The sequence below is a fragment of the Cryptomeria japonica genome, chromosome 9 (assembly GCF_030272615.1).
Source record: "Cryptomeria japonica chromosome 9, Sugi_1.0, whole genome shotgun sequence".
Taxonomy (NCBI): domain Eukaryota; kingdom Viridiplantae; phylum Streptophyta; class Pinopsida; order Cupressales; family Cupressaceae; genus Cryptomeria; species Cryptomeria japonica.
The window spans coordinates 482,151,341-482,178,896 of NC_081413.1; the positions used below are offsets into that span (position 1 = coordinate 482,151,341).

The following is a 27,556-nucleotide window of genomic DNA, read 5'->3' on the forward strand; positions in this document are numbered from 1 at the left end:
GCATATGTATTTGTAAATGTTTATGGCATGCGTCGCAATTGCCTTGATTCATTGAGGTTTGCCAAGATCATCCAATATAAGGTCAAGGCAATGAGTGAATCAAGGAGTTGAAAATATGAATGGGTGCTTCACCATGAGAATTATACTTGTAGGAATATAATTTGTTGCATTGTTTGGAATTAATTGCACAACATGTTCTTCACCCACATTGTTTGGAAAATTGGAATTAATTGCACAACATTTTGAAATGAAGGAAATCAACATTTTTTTAATCTTTCTTGAAGCATTAATGAATTTTAGAAAAAATGTACTACTTGAATATGAAATAGGAAAATTCAATAATGTCCTATTCCTAGTGTTTGTGTAACCATTAGACATGATGTTGCAACCATTCCTTCTCTGTATCTCATAGTGGTCATTGATATTGGCCTTCACATCTACATCATTTTCACCCAAAGTCAAGCTCTTAATCTTGTCATCATTAGGAGCTCTAAATCTGCAACAACAACAATGACATCTACTAGATTTTGCTAATAAGGAGACCTATCAAACAAAGAAAATAAAATATTCTAAAATTTATAATTCAAATTTTAAAACCCCTTAATTTTAAAAATTAAAGACAGAAAGAAATCAAAATTATATTTTAAAACAAAAATAAAAAGGATTTTACTTGCTGCAAAGAAAGGGAATGGAACAATGGAACCCAAAGTCTTTGATGGCACACCTTGTTGCTTGATGCCTGCCCTTATTGCATTATATGCTCTTGAGTGATGGTTGGGAGCCTAGAGTAATGTGTGGTATAATATACAAGTCCAATTTATATCTGTGAACTGTAGGACCAACACTAGCATTGCCACTAGTGATCAAAGTCTAAGGGAATCTAGAATTTATAGAAGAAAACTCTCCTTAAATGGCTGCTAAATGTTTTCTTTGCTTATTTTTAGTTCTTTTTCTCATCAAAGGTCTCAAATTGAGTTTCTATTTAGCCGAAGACATCAATAGGCACATGTGGGCACAAAATAACATCGTGGTTTGGTGTTTGTGTGAGCTGACATTTGATTTGATTAATGCCTTCCCCAATAATATTTATTTTACAAAATTTGTAAACCTCTCTTAGCCTTTGGGCTGGCATGTTCTAACTTCTAACAAAGGTTTTTTCTAATTGGGGCCGATGTTTGAACAATCTATAAAGTTCAAGTATGCTGGAATAGCCAACGAGTGAGAAACTAATTAACATTTAGGGTTTTCAGAAAGAAAGAGATAAAAAACCAAAATATCCATTATGGAAGAAGAGAAAAGAGGCAAAAATGAAGAGAAAGTTTTTATTATTTTTATTTTTTTTATTTGAAAGTTTTTTTTATTTTTATTTTTTTTATTTCTCGTTCCATGAATCTAAAATGGAAAAAATAGACAAATGTAGAAGACATACTAACTGAGAAGTGAAAAAATTAAAATATTCAAAACAAGATGTCTTTAAATTAGCTCCACACTAACAATAGGGTGCTCCAAATTACTAGTGGGCTCTTTCAAATGCACCGCTCCTTTAAATGTATTGTAGGTTGCTGCAAACCTGCTTAAGTTCAATTCAATCAACAAATTGTATTTTATCTTCAGTCATTGTTTAGTACCAATATCTTTTCTGTTTTTGCTTCGATGGATTATATTTTAGCTTCAACTGTCCTTTTTTCCTCCTTTGTGCTTGCAAATGAAATGAATAGAATTTAGAAGTGATGTAGGTGATTTTTTGGGATTTTAGGTTTTATTTATTATTTATAAATTTTTTCTATCTCTATTTTGATGGTTGAGATTAGAGTTGGGACTTTGGAATAGAGTTTGAGGATTTGGGACTCATTTTATGTTGCTCACCTTAGGATTTGCTGGTTTTGGCGAGTTTTCAATGTCTTTTTAACTCATATGATCTATATATCATATATGCAGGTTTGAGTCTTTGGGTCTCATTTTGTCTTGCTCATCTTAGGATTTTCTGATTTTGATGAGTCTACTAACTCTAATATGTACTTATATTTGTATGTATACATATATATCATATATATGCATTTATACATATACATATGTGTATATATATCATATATGGATATATATACATTATATATAAATGCATATATCTCTATCTCTATGTTATTCTCTCTTTCTCTTTATATATATATATTGTATGACCAAACACAAGCATATCAGAATCTAAAATAAGGAAAACTACCAAACCCGAGCCTTGAAACCGAACCAGCAACATACACTTAAACAATAGGGTTTAATTTGGGAAATGTTTGACAAGCTTCTTAAGACTGCCATTGAATTTGGCGAATCCCATTGTAGTTGCCCAAGCATTTCCCTTTCTTGATTGAATTTGTTAGATTACCATGTTTTTGGGCATATTCTTGTCAAAAATGCTTGCTATGGTATGCATTTGTGCTTTTGTCACCCCCCTACAAATTTTGCATCATTCATACTCGCAATGCTATCCTAATGGTGATGTGATCTAGTCAGAGGGGTCCAATGAAAGATGAGCTAAACTTAGCAGCCACACACACCAACAACTAAAACACACTCCAATCAGAAGTAAAGTAATGCTACCTTCATTAAATGGTCTAAAATATTCCTTTAAGGCTTATAAGGAGTTAACAATATACTAAACTCATGACACAAAATTTAGAAAATGGCTACTCAATGCCCAAGATGAATACAAAATTTCCCTCACTCTTTGCCTTAACTTGTTTACCTTGTTTCTCCCTTCTTAATCAAATGTTTTGAATGAATTTTTTGAAACCTACCAATTGACTTTCTCTGTTGCTGGCCTCTTCGTGTACCCTATGTGTAACTCCTTCACCATTCTTTTCTTACTTCCCTCACTCACATTTTGTGTTTTGCATAGGAAGATCAACATTATTTTCCTGTTTAAAACCTATTGTAGTTTCCCAACCACTTCCCTTCCTTTCTTGATTGACTTTGTTACATTACCATGTTTTTGGGCACGTTCTCATAAAAATGCTTGCTATGTTATCCATTTGTGCCTTTCTCACAAAAATGTTTTCTATGTTATGCATTTGTGCCTTTCTCACCACCCTACAAATTTTACATCTTTCATACTTGTAATGCTATCCTAGGTCCTTGTTGTGGTCCATCATAGATTATTAGTGTTCCATGGAAACGCATCTCTTCCCCCTAAGGCCCACGTCTTTGAGACAGGGAGATAGGGATGTGGTGTCCCCTACCGTCCTGCCATCGCCACTGGTGCACTGTTAGAGATGCAGAGACGTCTTAGCGTCTCCAAGGAGTCTTGGAGATGTTTCGATGTCTCCAAGAGTCCTTGGGAGACGTCTAGGCATCTCTCGAGGGGCGGGGAGACGTGCAGAAGTCTCCCATCTGAACACGTCAAAAAGTGTTTAAAGTTTGTAATTTTTTTTTATTTTGAGCAATTTTTTGGGGTTTAGGGGTAACCCTAATTCGACATGGGCCCTACCCGTTCCCCCAATGCATTACAAAACCCCGAAACTATTGATTTCACTCACATTTCTAATTCTGATCTTCTTTACCTGCTAGGTGAAGAGAAAAACTTAGAAAAGAGTGGTTGAAGGAGTGAAAAGAGTGAGTGCAAGTGTAAGAGGAGTGAGAAGGAACAAGAAGAGGAGGAAGAGGATTTTACAACATTTTGGTGAGATTTTTCAAGCACAAGGTAGGCTATTTCTTGTTTTTTGTTTGTTTCATTTTTTGATTTTCATTTTTTTTGTTGTTTAAACTTGTTTTTTCTTTGATCCTTTTCAAAATCAGATTTGATGTTGAATCTTAAGGGCAAAATGATGAATGAATCATTCATCATTTGTCCTCAAGATTCAACATCAAATTTAAATTTTAAATGTTGTTTTCAAAATTGAAATTTCAAATTTATTATTTGTTAAACTATGCTGAAATTACATGCTTATTGAATTTTTTTTATTTTTATTTTGTGAAATGCAGTGTCACTATTGTAATGAGCTCCCATGACATGAGTGAGGATGAGATGGAAATCCATTCTCATAGTGGAAATGATTCAGATTATGAACATGAGGCTGAGGGAGGTGACCATGGGGCTGATCCTGGAGCTTAATCTAGTTCCATGGTAAGTGCACCAGCTAGTATAGGTTGCCCTTCAAAGGTATTGGCATAGTATGCTAGGGGTCCTTATGATCCTAAATCTCCTCTTAAACAGTTTACTTCAAAATTCAAGGAACATCAGGGACATGTGGGGGCACAAGGAAGTGGCAATGCAACATTTGTGGTCTTACATGGTTAGGTAGCATTACTAGAGTGAATGCACTCTTCCTTTTTTGGAGAGGAAAAAATGTGGATCCATGTCGCTTTTTGGAAGAACCTAAAAACATAAAATACAGAATTGAGATCAACAAGCTTTGGGGCATTCTAGATGACAGTGCAGTTGTAGTCCCTACTACATTGTTTTCTACGACAGCCCTTCAACAGAGCCAACAAGTGCAACATACTTCTTCTCGTACATTGCAGACAAGAGGAGTGATGTGTAGACCTTCATCCACTTCCACTTCCAGTGTGATGGCCCAATCATGAGAGGTTAAGGGGACAAGGAAATGCAAGATGCAAAGCAACCCCATAGGTGATTTGTTCAATGTGCAACTGAAGCATGATATAAATGATTCCATTGGCAGGTTCTTCTTTGCCAATGACATCCCATTTCACGTAGCTTGGTCTCCTTATTATAGGGAGCTGATGTCGATGGTGGCGAAGGGAGGACCATCATATGTGCCACTAGGTGAGACCAAATTAAGGACCACAATCTTGGATAAGAGCTATTCCAAGATCAATGTTTTGATGGAGAAGATGAAGGCATGTTGGGTGGCCTCTGGAGGCAGCATAGTTATGGATGGGTGGATGAACATTAGCCATCATCCACTCATCAATATCATGGTCACATGTGTAGAGAGCCCATACTTTCTCCGAGTAGTTGATTGTATAGGGCATCACAAAGATGTCGGTTTTCAGTTTGAGGTCCTCAAGGAGGCTATTGAGGAGGTTGGGCCACAAAATGTTGTCCAAGTAGTGACAGATGCAGCCCATGCATGTAGAGTAGTAGGGAAACCATTTGAGACAACCTATAGACATATTTGGTGGACTCCATGTTGTGTGCATGCCATGAACAATGCACTCAAGGACATGGGGAAGATTCGCTGGATTAGAGGAGTGGTTAGTGATGTGAGAGATTTGCAAATGTTTATTTGCAACCACCACACTTCACATGCACTCTTCAAGACCTTCTCAAAGGAGTTATTGAAACTAGTTGAGACCAGATATGCATCCTATTTCATTCTCTTGGAGAGAATGATTGAGTTGCAAGAGGAACTGCAACTCATGGTTATGACAACAAAGTGGAATAGGTGGGCCGAGGCCAAGACAAAGCAGGGGAGAAGGGTGAAGGAGATAGTGAAGAGTGATGTGTTTTGGACCAAAGTTCCTAGACTCGGACTCGGCTCTGACTCGGCAAGGCTGACTCGACTCGTGACTCGGCTCGGACTTGGCAACGACTTGGCAAAATAAGAAAACCCTTGAAATTTAGAGATTTTTAACGATTTAAAACTTGTTTCATACACCCATTATTGAATTAAGCTTAAAGACACTATAACATCATCAAATAGAAGCTAATTTGATCACATACATAAACATACATCCATCACATGCGTAGAAATGTAAATTGTAGTTGAAGGAATTAGAAAACATAGATATATAGAGTTATAAATGTTGTCCAATGTATAATATAAAATCCATGACTTCAAATGTTCCCAAACATATATCTAACTGTAAAGTGTAAAAAAAAACAAGTCTACGGCTCAGGCTCAGCCTCGTCTATCTGCCTCCTACAAAGGCGTCTAAGGTAGGTCCTGGATGACTGAGTAGCCATAGTCTCTGCCTGTGATGTGCCAGTCTGAGTAGCCATAGGTGCTATGCCTGATCGTGCTCTATCCTCCTCCTCTGCCATAGCCACAGCCTCAGCCTCTCTGTCTACCTGGTCAACCCACTCAAGGTCCTCATCAGTGAAGACTGGATCGGTGGACTCAGTGAGCCAATCGGACTCGGGGTCGACTTCCTCTAGAGTGATCGGAGAGGAGTCATCGTCCAAAATCTGTCTGGTCTTGAGATGGAGGTTGTAATGAACAAAGACTAGATCATTCAACCTCTCCACAGACAATCTATTTCGCCTCTTCGAGTGGATGTGCTCGAACATGCTCCAGTTGCGCTCACATCTAGAAGCGCTGCACGGCTGGCTCAATATGCGGATGGCAATTTTTTGAAGGTTTGGGGTTGAAGGCCCAAACATTTGCCACCATCTATCTGAGATAAGGAAAAGAAAAAAAATTAGTCTCATTTCCAACTTTAAAGGTAGATTATAAAATGAAAAATAAAAATGCATGTCATAAACTTCAGAATTTTCTACCTGGCTGCAATTTTGTCCGACCCTCTTTGCACAATTAGCTGGCAAAGATTGCCCCTGATGCATTATTAAATGCATCCATCTGAAGAAGTGTAGCTGTGGTATTAGTGACCATCCGTTGTACTACTGAATATAGCCCACTAAGAACCTCCTCATCCGCTTTGAAATCAACACGGAAACGAAATGATGGATTGAGGTAATAAGCTGCTGCATGGATGGGCCTATGAAGTTGGTTATGCCATCTTCTATCAATTATGTCCCAAATGGGCCTATACTTATCTTCAACTCCAGCATATATGGATCTAATGGCCTTCTTGGCCCTATCCATGCCCTCATATATGTAGCCCACAGCGGGCTTCTCCCCATCAACAACTCGTAGGAGAACTACTAGGGGCTCAGTGACCTGCAAATAATGTTAAACAAAAATAGTTAACTCACAAGTGTGCATGAAAATAAGAAAAATTGCAAAGTTGCACAATGCAAACAAAACAAAAATATGCATATAATATTATAAATTTATAAGATTACCTGCACGATCTCTGCACAAGGGATCCAAAAACCTGGCTCATCAAAAATGCAATCTACTACATCCATCCCTGCAGTGGTCGTAGCATAGGATGAGGAAGTCCACTCCTCACCAACAAACATGCACCTCAAAGATGCCTTTGATTTTAACAAGGATTTCAATGTGAGGAAATTTGAGGCAAATCTCGTTATACCAGGACGAGCCAACTCCCTTTCCCCCGTGTATTGCCTCATAATGCTAAGGACCAATGCATGATTGTAAATAAATTTGCATATATTCTTGGCCCTTTCAACGCATTCTTTCACCCATCCAAGCTTACCTATATCCTCCAGCATGAGGTCAAGGCAATGGGCCGCACATGGAGACCAAAAGATTTTTGGGTGCCTCTCCATCAAAAGTTTTCCTGCAACAATTTTAAATTAGTTAAAGAATTAGATGTGAAATTTTACCATTAATATTTAAACGTTAAAAACTTAAAAGTTTAAAAGTCAAAAGTTAAAACTTAAAAGTTTAAAAGTCAAAAGTTAAAACTTAAAAGTTTAAAAGTCAAAAGTTAAAACTTAAAAGAAAACTTTTAAAGTTTACCTGCAGCAACATAACTTGCTGCATTATCCGTGACCACTTGCACCACATTTTCTTCCCCCACCTCATCTATAACTTCCTCAATAGCCTCACATAAGTATGCCGCATTTTTGACATGTGAGGAAGCATCGATGGACTTCAAAAACATGGTGGATCTTAAAATTAAAACAAATTAATTATCAATAAATTAGAATGTAAATTATTCAATTTCAATCACAATGCATATAGAGAAGTAAAATGATCAATCACCTCCGCTGGAAACAAGAAAATTTAGGATTGTTCTATTCCTCCTATCAGTCCAACCATCTGTCATGATGGTGCAACCCTTCTGGCTCCAAGATTGGCGGTGGTCCTCTAGGTCAACTTTCATATCTTCCACCATTTCCAACAAGAGAGGGCCACTCAACTCAGTATCACTAGGGGCTTTAAACCCCGGCCCACAAATGGTTACTGCATCAATCATGCCTTGCCAATAAGGAGACCTGTCACAAATTGAAATAGATTAAATAAGAAAAGTTCAATTTCAATTTCAACTTTCAAATTCAAACCATAAAATTTTAAGTTTTAATTTAAAACAATTAAATAAAAAAGTACCTGGCTGCAATAAATGGAATGTTGCAGAAGTACCAAAACTTGCAAATTGCTTTTCTTCCTGCATCATGGACCTCCTTGTTCCAAGACATGCTCTCAAGCGAGGGTTGTGCGCCAGGAGTAGTGCGTTGTACAAAAAAATTGTCTATCTTGGATTTTCGCACTCTAGGACCAAAAGTGTGACTAGGAGTAGGAATAGAAGTACTGGCACTAGCAGAAGCACTAGGACGAAAGGGAGACATAGAAGAACCCTCTCCAACACAACCTATGGATGTAGCTGTGGATGTGGAGCCGGATGCGGATGTGGGTGGAGGGGAACCAATATGACATAACTCCTCTCTGTCTTTTTTTGGTTTGCTTATGTATTTCAAAGTTTTCTAATAGGACGTAACAAAAACAGATTGCTTCGGGAGTTGCCTTGTCATAAGGCTCAGTATCATGACCACGTATGCCAACAATATGATATTTTAATCTATTTATCCCCCCATGGTTAATTTCTTTACAAAACATACACTTGGTTTGATTTCTTTGTCTACCAGGGAATTCTTCAGTGTATTTCCATGCCTCATCTTTTTGACCATGTTTCCTAGGTGGAGGATTAGGATGAGCCATTAGGAAAAAAAATTGTTTTCAAAACGTGAGGGCTGCTGCAATAAGACAATTTTACAAATCACCATTTGAGCATTGTGTTTGACAAAGTTTTAAATTTAAAATTTTAAACTAATTAAAAAAAATCAGCAAAGACTAATTTGTGCATTGTGTTTTTTCTTGAAAATTTTCAAATTTCAAAGAAAGAAATTAACAATTCAAAAAAATCAGCAAACCCTAGATTTTTTTTAGAAAAAATTATAAATACATGTATACAATTTTTTCAAAAAAAAAGTCTAGGGTTTGCTATGCTATTGTTCTATTTATGTCATTGTGATTGAATCATTGAAGTATGCAACCAACAATATAGATTTGGAAAGCTGAAGTTAAAAAAAAAATTAAAAAAAATGAAAAAATCCATAATATAGAAAAAAAACCAACATAATCAATAAAAATTAAAACTTACCTCTTTCAAATTTGTTGACAAGTGTTTGAAATGAGCTCCTTGATGCTCTCAATGCAACTGTGGTGCTGCCCCAATGTGATTTGTGCAAGTTTTTCACCTCTTCCTCTCAGCTGGTTGCAAAACTATGGCTCTCTTTTTTCCTCTCTTCCTCTCTTTTTTCCTCTTTTCCACTCATAAAACTGAATGGCAATCCCTTTTAGGGTTATAACAAAAGCAAATGGCACAAAACATAATAAAAATGTGTTATGTTTTTTTTGTTTTAGCGTCCACTTTTGGCAAGCTAAGCCGGCCGGGTCATGACCCTTGGACTCGGCGAGTCAGGGGGTGACTCGCTGACTCGGCGAGTCAGGCGAGTCACACCCTGTGACTTGTCCGGGCCTGGGTCAAGGTCGCCGTGACCCGGCGGAGGTCACTTGGCCCGCTGACTCGCTGCGAGTCACGGAACTCTGTTTTGGATTGATGCAAAATACGTAGTGTTGATGTGTTTTTTATGCACATGCGAACACAGAGTAAAATACCATAAGTATCTTATCCTCTCTTGAACAAAATCTCTCGGATGTTGAAGATTTGCTTAGGAATCATTCGAGAAGACTCCAAGGTTCTTGAATGTAGGGTCACTACGTGTGGATAAGTTCAGTTGGTTTGATGTAATTATGCTGGAATCACAAGGGGACTTACATTGGAATGCCTGAATGCTTGATTCGTTGGAACTTAGGTCCTATCTACTCAATTGGAAGATACAAAAGAGCAAAAGAGGTAGGGTTTGAGAAATCTACACTAGGCCCTAGAATGTAAGAAGATAGATAAATGAATAGGTGGAATCCTACCAAGCTAGGTCTCACCATCAACTTGAACAATTCGATACAAGCTCAGTGTAGTCACAAAGATGTTTCAAAGATGTTCGAACATATACCGCCAAACATTGATCACCATTCAAGTTAATGCATAAACAATGAGTGTAGAACGATTCGAAGTTAAGCTCATGTTATTCTAGTTGACCACACAAGGCACACTCACAATCAGTAAGAGGCTAGTGGTATGGACTAAGCGGATTCCACATGAATACATTCAACAACTTCTTCCATTCAATCTAATTTATTTATCATCTAACATGAGGATCCAACAAGAAACCATGCACATTGTAAAGAAACAACTCACTTCACCACAACTTCAATGAAAATAGAGTTCATTTACAACTTAGGCAACAATTTCTGCCTTCTTTTCCTACTCTACTTTAACTTCTATTCTATTCTCTTAAGACTATCTACTGACTATTAACTCACTATCAGCTATTAACCTTTACAAATGAAGAGCTTGAGCTTTACATAGAGAGCTCATTTACAATGAATGGCCAGGATTGGATTTCCATCAACGACCAAGATTTTACAATAAAAAACCTAATTAGGGTTTATTACAACAAACTTCTCCATAGCCAATGAAAAAAATACATTCCATGAGTGTGGACCAATAGAAATCAGGGGTAGGTGACTCGGAGTTTGTGCCATCACTGGTGAGCTTGATTCATTGAACTTGGATGTGTTGGTGTGGACTTCATTGACTGGAGGAATGGTGATTGGAACGCCATCTGGGATGCCACTTCACTCTTGCACTTTGTAGGTTTGATCTTCTAACTTTGATTAACTCTTCTGAAAGTGTCTGCTTCTTCAATCGTGCTCGATGTAGGCTTCAATCATAGATGTGCGAGGTGTAGATCTTAGTTTTGAAGTATTGATGTACTTCTGATGTCACCGTTGTCTTTCTCCTTTGAAACTCCGAACCTTTTCTCTTATGACTCTCTTCATGTCCTGCAAAACAAACAAGCAAGGATTACACATACTTAATATAGGTTGATTAAAGCATACAAAGAGGATTCACCATCATAAAGCCACACTTCAAGTTGCTATTTGCTCGTGAAGAGGGGCTCTTGAAGTGTATTCCATCCTTGATGTTCATTAAGTTTCCCTCGCCTTAATCTTCTTCATTTTCTTGAACTTTGCTCATACTCTTTAAATTGTGAAGTTTGCTCATGTAGGTCAGATCATGAAGTTTACTCTTGCATGTTGAACTTGTGAAGTTCATGAAGTCAAGATTTGCTTGTGTAGGCTTGAAAATGAAGATTGCTCTAGATGGAGTACTTGCAAGTTGTTTCAATCACCTTGCTTATTCATGAAATTCGCTCCAATCTTCTAAGTCATGAAGTTTACCATTGTAGAAAATTCGCCCCAAACCTTGAACTTATGAAGTTCGCTGATTAAAAAATGAGTTTTGCTATCTGCTGGCAAAATTCGCTTAAGGAAGAAGAAGTAATCTGTTTAATTTGATGTTTAAAATGGTTGTTTCAACTCCCCTTATATAGGCGATCCTAGGGAATAGGTGTGTCTCTACCCTAAGGCCGACTTTGCTATGTAGTTATAATAAATTTTACCCTTAGCCGACTTTCTTCAATTTCAAATTCAAATTAGCCTTGGGCACTTAAATCATGTCATAATTGCTTTGTAAAACACGAACTTCGCTTCATTCTCCCCAAACACTAAGTATGAACTTCGCTTAGCTCTCTTCGTTCATGAAATATGAACTTCGCTCACCTCTCTTCATACATGAAGTAGTAATTTCGCTCTTCCCAATGCAGTCATGAAATTCATTTGATATTATATCTTCATTGGGCGATTATCTCTTCTTATTCAATGTTGCTCTTCTTTGATGAAACATGAAGTTCACTCACTTCCCCCTCAAGTCGAAGTTCGCTCACTTCTTGCTCAAGTTGAAGCTCGCTCACTTCCTCTCAAACATGAAGTAGTAATTTTCGCTTTCCTCATTCAACACGTGAACTTTGCACTTCGCTCTTCTCCTTCATTGCACGAAGTTGATATACTTTTAGCCTGAAGATCATTTCCATTAATCAAATCATGCACTTCGCTCATCTCCCCTTGAACTTGAAGTTCGCTCACTTCCACTTGAACCTGAAGTTCGCTCACTTCGTCTTGAAGGTGAAGTTGTTGATTTCGCTTCTTTTTCCAAATGCTTGAAGTAAAGCTTCGCCTCACTTCTTTAATTCATGAAGTTGCAGTTTGCTTATCTCTTAATAATTTCGCTCCTCTTTGAATTACGCTTGAAGCTTGCAGCTATTAGGATTACCAATTTCGCTCATCAACATCAAGAAACTTCGTTCATCTTTTTTGATACATGAAGCTTGCTCTAATGTCCTCAAGGTGAAGTTCGCTCCAATGTGTTTGAACATGAAGTTAGAAATTCGCTCGATTCTCCTTCAACATGAAGTTTGCTCACCTCCCCTTCAAGGTGAAGTTCGCTCACTTCGTCCTTAACATGAAATTTGCTCACGTCCTCTCCAAGTTGAAGTTCGCTCAAAATGTAAACTTAAGAAGAAAGCAACTTCGCTTCATTAATTGTGAATCATGAAATTCGCTCACTTCTCCTCCAAACATGAAGTTTGCTCTCCTCTCCTTCTACATGAAGTTCGCTCACCTCTTCTCCAACATGAAGTTCGCTCACCTCTCCTTCAACATGAAGTTTGCTCACCTCTCCTTCAACATGAAGTTGTTTGACAAGTTAGTCTCTCCGTCAAGATTCATATATGGAATATAACATTCAAGTATAAGTGACATTTCCTCACTTATACTTTAAGTTAGATTCCATATATATTGTCAGGATGTTTGAGAGTGGTTTCAGACCTCCAAGAGTTATAATGCAAAATCTAGTTTTTGGAGGGGCAAATTTCCAGAATTAGTTCTCTTTGACCTTGATGTAAGGGACGGGACCTAGGAGGACACTATGCATTCAACCAAGGTTTGATTTAGCAACTTGAAGCGTTACCGGATAGTATACAAAAACCCTAGGAATGATCTAAATAACCCCTAATCACTCAACTGGCCTGACCTCCTTCACTCCATCTTGAGGAGATCCACCTGGCTTAATGACCTTTGAGAAACTCAATCCCTTCAATGCAAAAAGTGGGGGTCCCCATTTGCAATGGGGCGATGTGTGAATACCTCACAACACGTAGTCTCCATCATTGCTCCAGTTTCCCAGGTCGTCAGATTTGGGGATGGGGATGCACCTAACCTTGGAGAGGTGTATGAGTGCATCAATTCTATGCTTGATCAGATGAGGGTTGTTGTGCGAGTGAAGGAACCCACTTTAGCATTATACAATGAGCACATTCGGCCAATCATTCAACATGGACGGTACAAGCTCAACACTCCCTTGCATATGGCTACCTATGCCTTGAATCCTAAATGGTACAAGGCTAGGCTTGGTAGAGTTGCATCAATTTAGGATGATGAGGTGAAGGTAGGTTTCTTTAGGTGAATAGAGAAGATGTATGATTCTAGCAATGCCGACATAATTCGCACCGAGTGGACGAAATTTGCCACTCTTAGGGGTTATTCAAAGATGACAAAGATGGATATAGAAACTATGGCACAGGAGGACCCACTTTTGTGGTGGAATTGTCATGGTTAGAAATCTTTGACTACTACTCTAAATATCCGTATGCTATCCTAGGTTTCTAGTTCTTCAGTTGTTGAGAGGAACTGATCTACATATAGCTCCATCCACTCTCTTAAGAGGAGCAAGCTTACCTCTAAGAGAGTAGAGAAGCTTGTGGCTGTACATAGTGCTTTGCGTCTCATTGACCATAAGACACTTGTGGTACAAAGAGAGTCCAGCGACATGATGGGATGTAGAGGCAGAGGAGCCATCACAAATTGATGAGGATCCTACCACTTCAGATGCCGGGCTGGGTGGTGTTAGTTTGAGGGATCTTGACCGTGAGGAATCCAATAGTTTTAGTGATGAGGAGTTTGTAAATGATTAGAGGCCTCCCTCCACTACATTTTGAGTTTTGACATTTTGGCATTTTGTCTTCTGTAATGCTATTGCTACTCATTGTAATGATGTATCATGTAATCATCTTTATGATATCAGATATTCATATTTTCGATATAATATAAATCTCCAATTTGATAATTTCATTTTTCAAATTTTATTTAGTTTCAAGAAATCTTCATATTTAGTATTTCAAATTTTGCTATTTTATAATTTTACTAATTTCCTATCATTTCATTTGAAATGTAATTCTTATACTGTTATACACCTTTTCACAACTAGTTTTTCAAGTACTTATAGTATATGTATAACGATATCAGCACCACCACCTTGCCACCCCCCGTCTCCATCCCCCTGCCATGCTCACACTGTCCCCAAACTTAGGCCCTTTGCCCCCCCGTCCCCGAAACCCGTCCCTGCATCCCCCCGTCCCCAACGGTTGTGGAACACTGTAGATTATTGATCTGAGAAATCATAAATGGGATATCTTGGATTGATGATGTTCAAAGCTGGATTTGGCACCCATTTGACTCTTTGTGCTGTGCCTTTATGTCGAAAATTCTAAGTTTTGGGAGGCTTTTGCCCAGTTTCCTTGTCTTGGTAGAGTTGCAAATTTTCCATGCACACTTGCAATTTTGGCAAAGTGTGCTTTGTCTTTCACTTCCCACTTCCCCTCTTTCTTTGTCTCTTTGCAGACTTTTGGTGCACATTTGCACTTTTGCATTCTTGTTTACTACTTCATTTCTTTTAGATTTTTATATCCAGCATGCACTCTTGCAACTTTGTGCTGAGGCTCCTTGACCTTACATCCCTGCATCTTTCCTTTTTTGCCTTCTGCTTTCCTTTCTTGCTTGTGGATTTGTGGATTCCACATGCATTTTTGCACTTTGACCTCTAATTCTTGCCTCTTTTTCTTGTGGTTTTTTATACTTTTTGTGCATGTTTGTAATTCTTGCATTTATGCATCCTTGTTCCGCAACTATAAAGTTCCATTTTCTGCCCATGGATTTTCGGACTCCATGAGTTTGCATCTCTTGCTCTCATACTTCTTGGTTCTGATTCCCTTCAAATTCCCTTTGGGCATCTTTCTTTGTTTGCAGACTTCTAAATTTCGCACACACCTTTGCATCAATCTCTCCCTTGCTTCTTCTCTTCAATTCCTTGCACCCCCACCTATCTGCCATGGTTTTTCTAGTAGACTTTTGGATCTTATTGGGGAAGTCCAGGTGTGTGATCGACATGCCTTTCTATCTGATATAGGGCTACCCTCCTTGCATGTTTTTTGATATTTTTTGCATTGCCCACTGATGGTTGGAAAGCAAGGCCTCATGGATGTGAGTAATGAGTTTTTTTTTGTTTCGGGTAATCTGATGGCATTTGCTTTAGGATTTTGTTGATCCTTAAGCTATCCTATTTTATTCTCTTTCTTCTATTAGTTTAGGCAAACTTTCTTATTTGGATGTCAAGGTCCACACAATAAGTATTGTTAGCTTGATGACTGAAGGAAGGTATCTGAGGAATTTTAGTTTGTTGATTACCCCATTAAGAATGTTATTCTCATTTTATCACTATTTTTGCAACCAAATGTCTTATATTTATAGAGAACTTCTTTTAACTTCCTATTTACAAACAAACCTATTTCTATTTGGGACATGTATCTATGTTGTTATCTAATATTAATGCTCTGTAGGAGCTAATCTTGGTTTCATTTGTACCAACTTCTTGTAATGAGCCATATTTATAATCTTTCCTTAATATTAAAAAAACTAATATTTTCTCCTTCCTTACCCTTTGAAAATCAATCACGAAACTAAAGATAAATATACATATCATGCAAATGTAGATGTTATCCACTTAAGGCTTCCATCAGAACTGAGTCTTTATTGTACATATTATTCTTTGGCAGAGCAGTACCCTTTGAGATAGGATTAGGTTAAATGTTTATTGATGAGCACATGTTTGGCATTCTTGTTTCATGGTCCATAAATAATTGAAAATTCAATCATTTAAAGAAATACAATTTGTTTTTCGGACTTGAAACATCATACATTTCTTGTAGGTGTTTCTGACATGTTATCATGCATATTTCACAGGTTATGGTAAATGGATTGCTTTTTCAGCTTTCATTACCTCTCAATTTCCTTGGCACTGTATATCGGGAGACACGTCAAAGCCTTATTGATATGGAATCAATGTTTTCACTACTTGAGGTATACTCATACAATTACTAGTTTGCTATGCTATAATGTAGACTTTAGCTTATTTCTGCCATCTATTTGCAATAGAAAAATGTTGTTATAATATGAAAAACAGCAGTCAAAAAGTTTTTGAATAATGAGTTTCTCGAACTAAAAATTAATAGATAAAGTAAACATGTTGGAATAATGACAATATTTTTACTCCAATAATTGAAACTGGGATGAAAGTTGAAAAGATGTTTCTCACGAGTTAATTTTTTTGGAATGTTTTGTAGTTGTGGGGATTTTGTATGCCAGAATGAATATCTGTATACTACTCTTCTAGTATTATACACTTCATAAATAATTTGCTAGCAAATACTGAGCTTTCCAGTATGAAGTTATGGAAATTACATTCTACATGGTTTAGTTGTCAATACAAAATTGGTTTTGTACTTTAAAATTATTCTGTATGGACAGTAATCAATAATTGTTTGTCTAGTTTAAAAAAAAATTGATTTACATTCAACTGTGGGGGTAAAACCAATGATTGGACAAAGCTTGAAAAAGAGATATTGTTGAATATTTATGATTTCTTGGTGCTTGGTATAAATTGTGGGCTCGTAGAACAAATCAAGTCATATATTAGTGTCCACGAATTCAGAATGACCAATGTCTTCAGTGGAAGTGTAAATAACAACTAGCAAGGATACCCTAATAAGGGGTGCTTGAAAGAAATTACCGTAAAAGTAGAAGAACTGATCACAGCACATGAAAACAATTGAGTTTACTGTGAAATAATATATGCTCAAAGGTCCTGGAGCTTGTAAACTACTCTACAAAAGTTTAAAGCCCCTACAAAACTTTCAAGAGAGTACAGATGAGACAATAGTCATGAGTATCAAACAAAATGAGAGTAAGTAAAATATTCACCAATGAATAGTTGCTCACGCAGAGTTTGATTCATTGGCAGGAAAATAACATCAGTCTGAAGTTTGATTAATTTGAAAGGAAACTTAAATGTTTTGTTTGCAGGAAAAATCAACTGTCCAGGATGTACCTTATGCAAAACCTCTACAATGGAATGGAGGGAGGATTCAATTTGACAATGTGCACTTTGGGTAAGCATTTGATGTCTAGACTGATAGTTTTTATCCACTATAATTCATTTAGTTGGTAGGAAATATGTATTTCCCTTGAGGTCATGCATGACTTCAACTGGCCTCATGCAAACAAGGCTTCATTAATTTCAGGTTTTATATTAATAAGTGCCACTTTAAATTTTTAAAAGCATAAAAAGTATGCCTATTTAGAGCTCTTTTGAGTAGGATGCATAATTCTTTGCTATATGGCTCTTTACCATTTTGAATTCTTTAGGATGGACTGAAAAGAGTTATTTGGTAAGTTGAAATCAGTTTTCTTTTTTTGTGTAAAACTATCATGTGTCGAACAATATTGTAGATTGCATTTGAACTCCCTAGCACTATGCAATGCTACTTAAAAAGTAATTAAATTAGCAATTGAAGAGAGATTAATTAGCATTTAATGAAGAGATACAATAAGTGGTATCCGTCGATTTCCCTACAGTTTCAATGTCACTCCGTGTGTACTCTCTAGATGATGATTGTTATCTATGACATGTTACGTACATTGCTTTACAAGCCATCTAATATAGTAGTATATGATCTTGATGTGTTTTCATGCTATACATACATTTGGCGTGCGTGTTGTGAATAATCCCACATGGATAATAATAATGAGAAAAAGTTTTTTTTAGGTTCATGTGGTATATCCAGCACCAAAATATTTTCTAATTTGGAGGTAGGTTTTGAGGACAATTCCTCATGTTGATGTTTTAGCCTCCGCCCTCTCAAATACTAATGTCACTGGCAGTTTTTGTGCCACTTGCATTGTTTGTCCTGTCTAGCTTGTGGTTAATATCTATGTATTGTCAGTAAATTTATATGCTTTATAATATAATGTCATTTCCTTATGATGGGATTTCTTACCAAATAAATAATCTCTCTTGTTTCACTATTTCTCATACTAATGCATTTTGAGTTTGCTAACTTCTCTTCATATTGTTTCCAGGATAAATTTCCTCATATGTTTAGTAATATAATGGCATTTCCTTATGATGGGATTTCTTATCAAATAAATAGTCTCTCTTTTATCACATTTTCTCGTACTCATGCATTTTGAGTTTGCTAACATCTCTTCATATTTTTCCCAGGATGAACTTTCTTTTCTCATATTTCTTTCTGTTTTATAGAACGTTAATCTTTAAATGTGCTAAAATTTAATGTTACTTCTAGCATGAATTTAAAGAACAGATATTTATACATCATAGCATTATATCTAGCCATTGATTGTTTCTTAAGGCTGTACACTATCCTTTTGCACGTATTTCAGTATGTAGTTCTCTCTTCTGCTAGAATAGTATGAAATTTGTACTTGTTGAAACCATCCCATCAGCATCTCGTCAACATTATTTCGTTTTATTGAACTCTAACCGGCACTTGCAGCATTCTCTCTCTCTCTCTCTCTCTCTCTCTGCTTAAACACATAAGGGAACTATTCTCATATATAAATTCATCTGGTTGTGACAAGCTTACATTTTAAATTTTTTTAAATGTATGAAAGGTTTAATTTGATATCATAATCCAACAAAAGATTCATAGCTCAGTTGGTAGGGCACATAGGATGACATTAGGGAAGTCCTGGGTTGAGTCCTAACTAGTCCATTTTGTCTAGGGATTAAACACGAGCATGCAAGTGTTCAGTTATTAGTTCATTTGGTTTAGTGAAGTTTACAAGTGATTATTCTATGGAAGCTTTATCTTGTAACCTTGAACAAAAATGGATTCATGGTCTGGTTGGTAAAGTATCTAGACCAGTATTTTGTGGTTTGATTGGTAGAACAGTTAGTTCCTATTTGATTCATTTGGTTGTAGGAAGCTTAGGTATTTAAAAATGTTAATCTTATGAAAGGTCTAACTTGAAATCTTAAATGAACAAAGAATTTTGTAGCTCCATTGGTAGAGAACCTAAGTAGGTATTATGGAGGTCTTGCATTTTAGTCTTGACCATACCATTATGGCTAGGTATCAAACATGGTCGTAGGTATTAACCAGACCATTTTGGCTAGGTGTTAACAAATAAAAAATATTAACATTATGAAAGGTTTAACTTGGAATCTTGAACCAACAAAGAATTGGTATTTTAGTTGGTAAAGCATCAAGATCAGTATATGGGATGCCCTAGGTTTTAGTTCTACCTGGTACGTTTTGGCTTGCCATTAAAAACAACTATTTGGAAGTTAAGAAACAAATTTATTTGATTGTGAAACTTACATATTTTAAGTTGGAATATCTTGTCTAGTCTTTGACAATTTATACAATCATTTTCTTTCATTCTTGCATTCAAATCTGCTGCTCATTATCAGCTATAAGTATGGTTTTCTGCATTTTATATGGTTTCGATCATTATTAAGGTTACCCTTGCGTTCAAGTTTCATTACCATAGTTGCCAAGAGACTGCTATTGGTAAGGGTTGGAGATGTATACAAGTAAAAACACCAATTTTTATTATGCATATGTATTGAAACTTCGAGTGTATATAATGTTTAATGAGAGGAAAATTGAAAAGATAATTTTTTTACTATTTTAATTTCTTTGACAATTAGTACCATGACATTTAACTTTACACAAAGTTGCATGGACACGGATACGGTATTTGATACAGATACGGTATTGGATACGGATACAACTATTTTTTAAGATCCCCAATATGGATACGGCTGGACATGTCATTCATAAAAAACACATACACATATATTTAACACAATTTTCTAAGTTATTCGAGGAGATTTTCATTACTTCAAAAGCAATATAGACACGTAATTGCTACATAAATAATGATAAGTAGATTTAACATTTTACAATATGCAAAAATAGAAGAGTTGCATTGGAAGATAACCCAAAAAATGGGTCACTGAAATAGAAAAACATTTCATTTGTCTTTCTCATTTGGTGTAGGTTTTGTTAATACCATTTTTTTTTAAAATGTGTTAATGAAGTTTTTTAAAATAAAATTTAGGAAGATTTACGTAAATCACATTAGTATTTAGCATGGTTGGAAATCAAGTATTTTTGAGCATGCGTGGGTACAATATTCGACGTGTATCTAGGCTGTATCGGATATGTATCCGTTTCAGAAACGGGAACAGATACGGGGAAACACGTTCCTGGGGAGGGACAAATGAGTTTCCGGCAACTCTGACTTTACATTCTAAACACAAAGACTAATATAATAGATGAAATATAGTGTCTAGTTTTCTGGTCTAACCTCACCAACACATGTTACTTGTTTCTAGTAACCTCATACTATTATTCCTCATGATATAATGTCTAGAACAAATTATGTGTTTGCAGGGAGACTGGTAATGTCAGCCCAAAATTTAATAATACTCTAAGATCTAGAAATTGGATGCATGAGTGCTATACCAAATTTCACCGAAAATACCAAAACTAGCTAGCGAGTCTTGCACATAAGAGGCCAATTTAAATGAAACCTTAGAGAATGTTATTGAAACTGATTTTTCTGTTATGAGCATCATATAATCAGGTTTGAAACTGATTAATAATAGCAGCAACACAAAATCTCCAAAACTCCAAAATTTTAGACAAAATCCACAAACTATCACTCCCACAATTTACCCGAATCACTTGAAAGTTGAAGCACCACCAATGCCACTGTTTGACTTCCAAATGGAAATATACAAAATATATAGTTTGTTACAAATATTATAACAGCACCATACTGCTGTAATGCACCCACAAATAAGTCACAACAACTACAAACATGCAACTATGCTCATTAAACCACTCCAAACAACTCTATTAAAGTCCTGCAAACTAAAATGAAGAAACTAACAAATCTCCTATCATCCTTCAGTTGAAATTTAAACTCTGAATGAGATTGCCTACTGTGAACAAAGGGTTTCCTTCCTTTGACCACCTTCTGCTCATGGGTTTTTGTCTACAAGCCTTCTACTCAAACGGGGTTTCGTCCATTGAACAATCTACTTGCAAATCTGCAAATATGAGAGAAAAAGTGATATCAAGAATACCCCCCAAATGACCAAAATTAAAATATCTGTATCCATTCTGTATGCAAGATTTTGATGCCCAAATTCAACTTCCTTCTTGGGAATCCTTGCTAATTTGGTTATGACAATTGTCAAAAGTCATCATTGAGCTGTCCAAGATTCTTCTCCACTTGTAACAATGGCAACTTTCAAAAATCATCCTGCAACAACTTTCCCAAAATGGCACAAATTCAAATTCAAACTCCCTCCTTTGGAATTATTGACAGTTGCAAAAAGTTGTCATTGAGTTATCAAATATTCCTGCAACAATTTTCCCAAAATGGCACAAATTCCAACACCCCACTAAGGTTTCTAAAGATTTAATTTAATATTTAAATGTTCCTTTGACATTGAGAATATTTGAACATTTCTAAATATTAAATTAATTATTCTCTCTAAGCTTTATTCAGTTAACCCATGGAAGAACAAATGAGTTAATAAATGCCAAAATTAGATTTTAAATAAAAGGGGACATGACAAGACTAGTACAGTCAAGCCGGAGGATAAGCCTAGACAAGCAGCAGTTAATCAGAAACCATACTTTATTTCAGAGCAAGAATAGTTTATTACCATCATTCAACTTCATTGGTTTATAGTTCAAGAAAATCCTTTTGTTTCATGACAATGTGCTTTGTCCTTATGCAATCTTCTTTTCATCTGTAAGAGCTTTTGGCTCCCATCCATTCTATTTGTTCTTCCATTCTCCGTTCTCCTTCATGCAGTTCCCCTTTTCTTTGTTCATAGGCTGCAATTTAAAACTTTGGGACATAGTTGAACTACTCGCCAAAACCAAAAACTTGCCAAGGCCTTAAAAAAAACTCGGGAAAAACTAGGCCAGTACTCGGCAAAAAACTTGGGAACTTAAAAAATTGCTTAAATTTAATTAGAAATGCATTTTTTTGAAAAATTCAACGAGTCAATAAATGACAACACAAAAGAAACAAGCTGAGTCTAGATATATTTAAAAGCAAAGTGGGTACAAAATCGCATGCTCATGATAAATGCTGATGGCTGGAAGCAAAATAGTAAATAGTTTTTGTATAACTAAAAGTAAATACATCACTACAATTACATCTTCTACTTCCCAGCTCTAGTAGAAACTAGGGGAGAGGTAGAACTAGAGTGTCTAGTCCTAGAAGTTTGCACTGGGCATGACTGTGCCTCCTCGCTTGGTATGTCTAACTCAGGTTGTGGCTCATGCTCCATCTTGGATGTAGCTCTACCTCTAGCTTCTCCTAGCAATGGCAATGACTCCTCATCCTCCTCATCCTCCTCAATGTCATCCAGTGTGAAACCAAATCCACCCCCCTCCTCCTTAGGTTACCTCTCCAAATCATTGATGTCATTCTCTGTAAACAATGGAGGCTGCTCCTGTGATGTCCAATCACTGTAAGGATCTATATCATCCAAATCAATTGGGCAAGCTGCTGCTTCCTCTACCTTATGCACAATCGAAGATTATATCACAAAGACAAGGTCATTGAGGCGTTTTTGAGCTAACTTGCTCCTCTTCATCATGTGGATGGCCTCAAACAAGCTCCAATTGCGCTCACAATTGGATGAACTATAAGGTTGACATAAGATTCTGAGGGTAAATTTTTTGATATTTGAGGTATTTCCACCCCAACTTTGCCACCAAGCATCTACAAAATAAAATATTGAAAAGTTAGAAAGCAAAGTGAAAAGTGAAAACATAATTTATCAATTCATCAATTACTTTAGACCCCAAAATCCAAATGGTAAATGTTATACCTAGGGTTTGAGTGGTTCTTCCTCTCTTGGCCAACTTTGAAGAGAATAGCTTACCCCTTGCTTCCTCATAATTTTGGAGTTTGGGCACAACGAGGTCTCTCACCTCAACCTTAGGCATCATCCTCTGAATGCATGTAGTGGGACCCTCCATGACCTATCCATTAGGATCTGAGTAAAAATCTCTGAACTTAAAACGAGGGTTGAGGAAGTACCCTACTGCACGAATGGGTTGGTGGAGCTGATTGTTCCACCTCTTATCAATAATTTTCTAGATGCGATCAAATTTGAGTCTATCCCCTTGTAGTAATTTTTGATAGACTCCTTGGCCCTATCCATGGCCTCATAAATATACCCCATTGGGGTTCGATCCCTATCCACCAAGCGGAGAATCCTAACCAAGGGCTCCGACACCTACAATTGAAAAATACAAATTACAAAAAGATTAATTAATGAAGTTACAAATTAATAATGAGAGACTTGAATCAAGAATAATTAAAAATTCAAGTTTTGAAGTTGCCTTCACAATCTCTGCAGTCTTTTGTGCAAAATGGTTGTCAAAGACTATGCATGCAACACGCTCTCCTTCAAGCTTCTTTGAATAAGGTGAGTCTAGCCATGCTTGACTCACAAAAAAATGTTTCAAAGAAGTCAATGCACCAAGAAAGCTTTGTAACGTCAAGAAAATTGTTGCAAATCTTGTGACACCGACTCTCACCAAATCTTTGCCTTGGGTGTGCTCTCTCATCAAATGAAGAACCCAAGGGTGAGGGTAATTGTAAATATATTTTGTGATCCTCCTTGCATCTTCCACAACTGGAGTCACCCAATCAAGTTTTCCTATGTCCTCCAAAAGAAGGTCAAGGACATGTGCTGCACAAGGTGTCCAAAAAAGAGTGGGGTGCCTATCTTGGAGGTTTCTACCTCCTGCCACATATTCTGTTGCATTATCTGTGATTATTTGCACCACATTCTCTACTCCCACCTCCATGACAATGTGCTCCAACATTCTAGCCATTTTTTTTGCATTTTCACCTTGTTGGAGGCATCGACCGATTTCAAGAACACCACATTGTCCTTGCAAGCAACCAAAAAATTAAGAATGGTGCGGTTTTTGCCATTTGTCCAACCATCAGAAAGAATGGTGCAGCCATATTTTCTCCATTCTTTTCTTTGGTCCTCCACCACTTCTTTTGCCTTGTCAACTGCATTTGTGAACAATCTACATGAACAAAGTGAAATTCGGTTTTAGTGCACAATTTTGATTTGATAAACAAGAAAAACATTTAAAAATGAAATCAAGTGGACTATTTACTAACCTCCTACCCAAATCCTTGCGAGAAGGGGCGTTGTACCCTTTTCTTGCAACTATCATTGCAACCAAATTTAGCCAATAAGGATTGTCTGCCACATTGAATGGGATGTTGTTGAAGTACCAAAAATCAACACATGCAATGTTCGTTTTCTCATGTGCCTCCCTATTCCATCCAGTTGTCTCTAATTATGGTTGTGCTCCGGGTGTGGTCCTGGGCACAAAATAATTACCTATAGACTTTGATGCAACAAGTGTTCTACTAGAAGTAGAAGTGGTGGCCGAGGTGGTACTGAGTTTTTGGATACTTGGGCCACGACGAGAGCCCACTTTGCCCTGAAGTGCTTCTTCTTCTTGGTCAACCCCCTTCTTACTACCATACTATCATGGTCAATCCCCTTCTAGGCAAACTTTTCGGGAGCATGGTAGAGCATAGAATCAGCAGTTGGGTAGAAAATGAAGGAAAAAGAGCCAAAGGGCAAGCTGGTTTCAGATCTAAGCATTCCACCATTGATCATTGCATCACTCTTTGACATTTGATAGAGAAAATGTGGGACAATCAAGGGGAAGAAGCAGCTAAAATCAAAACTAGTGAAGGAATGTCCGAGTGTTTTGGTAGCGATATTGGCGTTAAATAAGGATGCTCTCTATCCCTAACCTTATTCGGTTTATACATTGATAAATTAGAAGCATGGTTAAACAATACAGAGGGAGAAGGAGTCCAACTTGCGGGCTATGTGGTGAAATTACTTATATACGCCTAAAACAACTCATGGACTAAGAGAGCACTTAAAAGACCTAGAGAACACTACCAAAACCAAGATCATGATTTTATCTCTAAAGAGGAAAGAAAATAAAATTACCTTCCTTTTTGATGGCAGCCCGTTGGAAATTGTGAAAGAATACAAATATCTTGGGATTGACTTCCACTATAAGCTTAGTTGGGAGACTTGTAGAGCGAAAAGGGTAGAGGGATGGAAAGCATCGTATCTACTCCAAAACAAGTGCAGAAAAGTTGGAAAACCAAGAAAACTCTTTTTGGTTTGTTGGTTGTTGTTGATGTGTTTTTCATTCCTCTCGACAAGGCAACTATGACCTTCAGGTTCCCTTGTGATTGGCTATGTAGTATATCTATACTTCATAAGCATCCTGGATAGAGCCTCCCTGCCAGTCAGACGTCCATAGTCCTGACGAGGTTATCGCCGCAATCTCACGAACATTGCTCCATTGCCAGCCGGGCGTCCACAGCCCCGATGGAGTTACTCACATGTTCCCATTATCCAATTTTGATATTTTATTTTCATACATTTCGTTTTCTTTTGATTTTCTCTCTTTCATTTTTTTCATTTTCTTCTTTTGATATTGCTTTTTTGTTCCGTCAATTCCTTTGGCTCATAAGCAGTGAAGCTTACTAGGGTTTGAAGGTTGCAGTGGCGTTGAAGCAAGATTTTAGATTTTTCACTAATCATAGCTTTGCCTGAAAACCATAATGACTTGGAGTTTATTAGTGTATAAAGATATAGTAATCAATAGATGTCGACATCAGGATACAGAAAGTGATTCCCTTCCAAGTCAAGTACAAGTCCTGATCAGATGATAAAGCTGGAGAGGAACGACCTCAGATTCAAAGCACTTCATGAATAGATATCTGAGAAATGAATCTAACATAAGATCAAAGATGTTGCCAGTGTGTGAGCAAAACAACACAAACATCTTTCTCACAAATGGAGGATCCTACTGAGGACACCTAAACTAAGCAAACAACCGACAGACTGACCCAAAGCAAACTAACTAAAGCAAACCAAAAGCTGACGAAAGCAAGCAAGCAACTAACTACTTGAGCCACTTAAAATCATGAGTCAAATGACTCAAGGCAAATTAATCACAAGGCTCAAAAGACCTGTAACCTAAAACACACGAAAGGAAAACCTACTCTAAAACTATATACAAGACTCCTAGACCCGACACAACTCAAAGAAGCGAAATATATACATGACTTCACATGATTTCTTAGGATATGCAACAGGAGCATGGCAAAGGTGATGGTTCTCAACCTAGCAAATTCATCCTTAAATACAGAAACGCAAGCTCTCACCATGCATCTCTCATATTCAGGCAGGGTTTCATGTAAGATAATCAACTGGGGCAACTCATCAGGTCCGTGATCTCTCCAAATGCAAGTTGTTTTCCCCAAACCCCCATAATCAAAATCATAATAACTTTCATGGCAAGGATTATGGAAAGAGACAACCTGGTGTATTTCGAGCTCAGATGGAAGTGCATTGTTGGAAGCGAGATCACCAGCTGCTTCAGGGGGTCGCCATTGGTGATGTACCATTCCACGAGCATCCATGACATGTTGATCCTGACTTGCACAATCCTTTTGAAATAGGCTTAGCGCCCCCTCGAGTAGCTCAACTTTCATTGCTTTCACTGAGACATCTTGCATAAACCAAGCATCTTCATGAAATATTGTAAGCATATCCTCAAAAACTAAGCATTCCTTGATGGATTGAGCTTCAAACATCTCCTCTAGTTGATCAAATATAATCTCTAGTGGTATCTCATTCTCAAGCATTGTCTCGGGAGGCCGGAGTTGATGATGAATCACATCACTCACCATAACTTGCTTATCTTGAATTTTTTTTGGCAGTGATTCCATTTGTAATTCTTCCGAAAAATTCAACCCAACTTATCAAGAGACTAGAAAATGTACTCAAAGTGGAAGGAGGATCCCGACTCGGATCAAGATACTTAGTCTTTGATTACCTATGTGTGTTAGATGTTGTGACATATTCTCACATCGCCCCATTGCAAATGGGGACCCTACTTTTTGCTTTCTTGGATTATTCCTCTTAGCTTAGTTCTGGTTAATGTTGAGTCTTTCACTATGAACCTTTGCATTGAAAAGGTATAGTGGGTCAAGAGGTCAGAAGTTGATCAAGTTTGTCTCTTTAAGATGTATCGAGGTTCGACACTTCCTTTGCTTAGCCAAGATTTTATCACTTCCACTTCTCCCAACACTCCCCGTGGGTGCCCAGGCCCGATCACTCTCATTTCCATTCCTCACCTTCGCCATCACCATTCCACCCTTCCATCCTTTTCGTCTCTCTTCATTCC

General features: G+C 37.2%; 1 protein-coding gene across 7 annotated transcripts in view; it reads left to right on the forward strand.

Moving 5' to 3' along the window:
- Positions 1 to 27,556, forward strand: part of LOC131057975 (ABC transporter B family member 25, mitochondrial) — a 274,108-nt gene that overhangs the window by 110,157 nt on the left and 136,395 nt on the right. For all 7 annotated transcript variants that reach the window (XM_057992056.2, XM_057992053.2, XM_057992055.2 and 4 more), the window contains 2 exons: positions 16,143 to 16,259; positions 17,262 to 17,347. In XM_057992056.2, the coding sequence (XP_057848039.1) occupies positions 16,143 to 16,259; positions 17,262 to 17,347 (203 nt within the window). The remainder of the gene's footprint in view (positions 1 to 16,142; positions 16,260 to 17,261; positions 17,348 to 27,556) is intronic.